Source organism: Rhopilema esculentum, chromosome 5 (assembly GCF_057945365.1).
Source record: "Rhopilema esculentum isolate cy_ngs chromosome 5, ASM5794536v1, whole genome shotgun sequence".
Taxonomy (NCBI): domain Eukaryota; kingdom Metazoa; phylum Cnidaria; class Scyphozoa; order Rhizostomeae; family Rhizostomatidae; genus Rhopilema; species Rhopilema esculentum.
The window spans coordinates 10890498-10896515 of record NC_142819.1 but is presented as its reverse complement, the minus strand read 5'-3'; the positions used below and the strand labels follow the sequence as shown (position 1 = coordinate 10896515).

Here is a 6018-nt window from a genome sequence, read left to right as displayed (position 1 = left end):
GATTTCAATTCCACATCATAAACTAAATTGCTAACTTTTTTAGTTTGTGTCCTTGGTGATAACACTTAATCAAACAATTATCTTCGAGATGTATGTGTGAAACAACCCAGCCAGCCCTTGCAACAAGCCAGGACTTTTAACATATGCGTAAGCATATTGCAATTTAAAGCACCCGTCCATAAACCCCGAACATTTCCTTAGGTGAGCATGGCCCCTTTTGAAAAACGCCCAACCAATAAGAAATTCTCAGTGCCTTGGCTGAGAAGGCTACACAATTTTGTTTTAGTGCTTAGTAGGTACATTGAACTGATGATAGAATAGGACTTAAACTCACCTTGAGGCCTTTTATCGTCATTCATTGCTGTAAAGTGGTAGTTGCGATGGCTGAATTAGGCCCTTTGAAGCGCACGAGAGTTTTCTATCTCTACAAATTGTTTGGCAGCAAAAGCTAGGTAACATTTTATGCATGCTTCTGGTGATGTGAGATTTGATTTTGGGCAACTTGTGAGGCGAAGCAGTCTCACTGGGAATTCTTTTATACTTTTTGCTTTGGCGGCATTTCAGCTTGATGAGCATGCATTATTTCAAAGAATTTATGTTTAACTGAGCTTCCCTGCCAGTGATATATTTTCATTTATCTCCCATTGCTAAATGCAAAATTGGGATTTGGCTATTTAGAAAGAAGAGGCTTGTGTAGACATAAAAACAAAAGAGCTTTACAAAAAAATGTTGCTTGTTTGAAGCTGTTTCCAGCTAATGGAAATGAGAATATAAATATCCTTAAAACGTGCTTGGCATCCCCTGGGGAATTTTATTGGGGCTGTGTTGAAAGAATGCTTTTCAGCAAGGGTGCATTATAAGGGTACAATTCTCTTAACTAGATACCAGCTTATAAAAATCTCAAGGGCAAAAATACATCTTCTTCTAAAAATCATATTTAATACTAGATTCGCTGTCTTTAGTAACCATTGCTTAGCAATGTTGCACTACCTTGACTCATAGCATAAAAGAAAAAAGGTCTTTCAAACAGGCTCAATATTAAGGAATTTTTCACCAAAGCATTCTGCTTTTTGCCAACCTTTCTTCTAGCAATGTTTAAACATAGGTCCGCTCCAGGACATACTGCACCGCGGCATACTGCACCGCGGCATACTGCACCGCTAAGCGGAATTTCGTTCTTACGCCTAATATTTTTGCAGCCTAAAATTACTTATTCATTTGATACATTTCTCTGTCTAACAGTTAGCATTGAAAAAAGAGAGCAAAGGAATGAAAGCTAATAAAAGAGATTTTCCTTTTCTCAATAAATATTAATGTGAATTGGACGAATATAAACATTTGCATTTTCAGGATATACAAAATATTAATTACAAAACTAAAATTCATTTCTAATCAAAGTACTTTGCAAATCTATAGAAAAGCCAAAGGCAAGAGTTTGACGCTTTGGTGTAACGGCTATTGCTCAACTCTTAATTGGACATCATATCGATGTTGCTGTTGTTATAACGCCATTTTCGAAAGTTATTATTGGTTGCAGCGATGCCCGTAGCAACAGCTCCTCCTTAGTGGGGACTTGGCCCGCCACGGGATTGAAGGTTGCACCGAACTCCCGATCTATCGTGTCATCATCAGTTTGGGAATCATACATGTCTGATATATCTTCAGAACCATAGAAGTCATATCCGTCAGGATAGTAGTCAACGTCTGTTTCTCCATTATATGGATCTTGCATCATAATGATCTCCGTCGTTAGAGTCTAGAGAAATATGGAAAAAACCAAATTGAATCTAAACATGTTACAAGCACTAAATAGAATGTACAGTCACTGCCAAACATAAAAAGCATGTTTTGTGATTCATAGTGAAATATTTCAAAAAATTGCTTCTAAACTGACGGTTCAGCTAGATTATGGCTGGCTAGAATGTACGAGTGTTGAAATACAGCCAGACGCCATTAGATGATTATGAACAAACAAATTATTCTGAGACGAAACAAAACCCAAAGAAATTTGACTTACCCTTGTGTTGCTAACGGTATTCATTGATTTATTTTCTTCATAATAAGAAGCAGAAGAGCTAAAAGGAAAAGAAAACATGTTTTATTCATTGTTCCTATCTTTCATTGTTTTAATTTTTGAGAGATCTGATGTAAAGCGTTGCTAAAAGGCAGTCGAAAATTTCGTGCTTGTTTTGGTAGCTAGAGGCATTCGCAGATACTAAAACAGCGGGCCTAGCCTCCATAAAATATTTGTTTAATTATTTAGTGACCAGGAGCGGTTTCGAATATACAGTCTTTGCAAACATTTGAATTCGTATATGTTAAATTCGAATGGGGTAATTGGTCAAGTGGACGAGGTTTGCGACAAAGCGTAACTCTACAAAGGTTGTTCAGTTCAAATTTGGTCTAGGTTAGAGACATTTCCAAGAAAGTTTTTATGTTTTCTTCTTTAGGGATGTGGCAGTGAGCTTTCGGTTGTTAATTCAAACAGGAACTGAAATCAAAATAAAAGAAACTAATCGACATTATGAATTGACAAGGACACGACTAGTTTAAATGATTAAAATGAAAGTAAATCTTCTCTCTTTCTTGGCAAGTAATACATTTAATAGGTTTTCTTTAAAACAAACCGTTTATGCTTTTTGCGGTCTTGCTAATCAATTCTTTTGGCATTTAAACTCTGCCATGAAAAGCAATCACCATGAATGCATAACATTTAAAATTATGCTAAAATATTACGAATTATTTTCTGTACCTTATAAGCTTTTAAGAAATTTCTATTCTTTTTTATTAGAAGTTTTTAGAGTCAGGCATCAAAAATAAAATTAGGGGATTATGAATAGCGAATGTGAATAAAAATAAAATAAAAAGATTAATATGAAAAGTTGAGTTACTAAATAAATTAATTTTTTTAGGCAAAAACAGAAGATTTAAAAATCGATTTGAAACCTCACCGTTTTATAGAAAATGTTTCCATTAAAGGTCTTCAAAAAAGATGAGATTATTCAGAGTTAATAAAGGCAGAATTAAAAACAAGGGCCTTCATATGTATACTTTACATTAAGTATCACGATAGCAAAATTAATAATAGTTGTTAGTATCAAAGGTTATAAGTTACAGGCAGATCATAGAATTACTAAGCTGAATACGAAGAAAATGATCGAACTTCAAGTTTAGGGATCGTTGACTGCAATGGAAAAAGTTTTTGCGAAGTATATAGAGAAACAATTTACATAAATATTATTGAATCGATGGTTTTAGAGGTTTCAAAGCAGGGCTGCAGTATTTAATGGTTTTACAGGGTGGAATTTAAACTGGATTAGTAGTTTTAGACGTTTAATGATATCAAAACGTGTTTTAAAGCTGATGCGAGCTCTTGCAGTGAATTGAGCTTTTTATTTCAGAATTAGAAGAGAAAGACAAATAAATAAATTTTGGCTGTTTTGTTTCGGCAAAGAGCCTAGTTTAGATTTCTCAAACAACGAGCCAACATTCAGTGGACACTAGTCTAAAAAATAAAAACACTATTTTAAAATGCTAACATGGTTTGTTAGAACTCTTGGTTAAGTTAAGTGAGGAAAATATGTAAAAATCAAAAGGTTAAAAATTCTTTAAGAAATTTGGAGTTAAGAATGAGTTTGTTTGCAATTCAGACATCAGAATGAATTGAATCCTTTTAGATATATTTAACAACTCAGCGTTTTAAAATTTTTTTTTTTTTGAAAATATGTTTTTTTCGCTTTCGAACAACCACGTACCTTATGGAGTCAAAATTCTCATCTTTTGGTTCCACCCACATCGGGTAGAATCTGAGAGAAAGAATGCATTAGAATATCAGTGTTTATAAGAAAGATTAAAATCTGTCTTCTGCTTAAGAAATAACGAGAAATTGATTAATATAAAAACAAACGTGCTTCTTAGTCATGTTAAGAACAACTCTTCTTCAACATAGATCTTCAACATTTAAAAAGCCTTGTGAATGCTTCGGTTCTCTTCGTATGAAGATTTCCTTCTCGTGTAATCTTTCCTCATCTGCATCTTCAACACATTACCATCCGTATGTTCCCAGTACTCAACATAAACCAGAATCTAAAGCTGCCAAAAAGAAGAGTGGTCATATCTCAAATCTTCGTGTGAATTATTACCTTTCGGAGGCTCTACTCAGCGATTTTGACACGTGACTGTTGTCCACCTTCTTCCCGGAAACAGCGCCCTTCACCATCGTGTTCAATTTGTGCATGTGTTCTAGCTCAAGCGTCGCATCTGAAGACACAATATAGATTAGAAGATAGAAAAGGGTTTTGCACATTTGCCCAACCCAAATGAATGATAATACCAGTTTGTATTGCCAAAAAGGTGTTTTTGTAATATATCCTACAAGTGGTAAATACTAACAAAAGTGATCATTAAAGTAATTAAGAAACAACGTTGGGATTTCGACTTCAGTTAGCTTATACTTTCAGTAAGCTAGAAATCTGTAAAAGAGCCTTGAAATTTTGATAACAATTGGAAATATAGCCTTCATGCAGGAGCACAGCCGGGTATCTCTGAATGGCTCTGTTTCCCAGCGTAGCTATGCATAAGAAGAGCCATTACTTAGGCAGAACGCGTCTTGTTAACAAAGACTAAAGATAGTTGAGACCGAAATCGGAATCAGCATTGCGATAATTGTGCATCTGTACCAAACGACGATGGTTAAAACTCAGATATTCCTTGCGTTCCCAGTTCAAGTGGAATGTATCAATCTCACCCGAATCCTTCGCAGAGGCAGTAGCAGCTTTTAGTTTTCGTTGCTGCTTGCGCCGCAAGTAACACAGGGCAAAGACGAAGCCAAGGATGATGAGAAACAGTGCAGCAGCAACAGCTATTAAAATCGTCTGTGTTTCGTCATGGGTCGGAACAGATGTAGGAACAACAACAGCCTGGATGGGATAGATTTTACTAATAAGAAAATTTTAGATTTAATGAATTGGCAAAAACACGGGCAAAGATAGAAAAAGTTTGGGATAACTAAATTAGCTAGGCTTATATTTTCCAAAGAAAAACAATTCGTAATCTACGTTAGAATCATAAATATTAATGTTCAAAATAAAACTTTTCAACAATGTTTGAAATGTGTAGCCTAAACGTTATTACGTACTAATGAAAAAATGGGACGGAAACCAAACTATGAATAGTTAATCTACAATGGTCGGCTTGTTGGTGAAATTTCGCAAGAGTTCTGTTTAAGAACCACTAGTGTTAATTCAGATTAAACTGAAAAAGAGGCGGACAAAAGATTTTGACAGCTCAGGTCACATCTCATGCCCTTAATGTAAGATACATTGGCATGTGCATACAACCGACAATTCAGAAAGTGGACTTTGGTTTTTTGCGGACAATTCCGCACGTGGACAATTCTGCACGTGGAGAGAATTCAGATGTTGAGAAACTTGATATTTGGATACTCAACAATGGATGAGAGGCTTATTACGTCAGCAGGGCATCTAGTTTATGGAGTGAAAACTCCTGGGGCGATTCAGTTACGTATTTCTGTCAAATAGAAGTAGCACAACCTTTGGCATGGGTAAACTTTGGCAATGACATTTACACGGTTTTCGAAGCAAATTGTTTTATTGCTCACATCATGTCATGCAACAACGCTTTTCGAAAGGCAAATCAACTAGCATTCCAAGGCAGCAGTTCTCAGCTAAACTCGCTTAAATATGGCAACTGATACAGCAAAAACGCAATTGCATTTATGTAAACGAGTTAGTGCTATAGAAGAAAAGTCATTTGAATTAATTTTTAAAAGGAAAAACAATCAAAACTGTTTTTTAATGACAGAAGCAAAATTACAATAGATAATTTCAGTATTGGGCAAGGAATTGCTTTTAAGTTACATAAAAACTTACTTTTACCGATTGGACCTTCCACTTCTGGAAGAACCATTGAAATTTCTCTTGGTTCCTTGCAATGGCCCTAGAAAGCAGAAATGACATCAGACACAATCGCAGTGTGGGAAATCTCTCCACCATATAT

General features: G+C 35.3%; 1 protein-coding gene across 2 annotated transcripts in view; it reads right to left on the bottom strand.

The window, feature by feature from the left end:
- Positions 1–1263: 1263 nt before the first annotated feature.
- LOC135690067 (cadherin-23) overlaps positions 1264–6018 on the bottom strand; it is a 64146-nt gene continuing 59391 nt past the window's right edge. The window contains exons 58-64 of one of the 2 annotated variants that reach the window (XM_065207520.2): positions 5892–5958; positions 4748–4919; positions 4143–4260; positions 3756–3806; positions 2952–2981; positions 2018–2075; positions 1264–1756 (exon numbers count right to left, since the gene is read on the bottom strand). In XM_065207520.2, coding sequence (XP_065063592.2) covers positions 1481–1756; positions 2018–2075; positions 2952–2981; positions 3756–3806; positions 4143–4260; positions 4748–4919; positions 5892–5958 — 772 coding nt within the window. In that variant the 3' untranslated portion in view covers positions 1264–1480. The remainder of the gene's footprint in view (positions 1757–2017; positions 2076–2951; positions 2982–3755; positions 3807–4142; positions 4261–4747; positions 4920–5891; positions 5959–6018) is intronic. The other variant, XM_065207522.2, reaches the window with a different exon arrangement.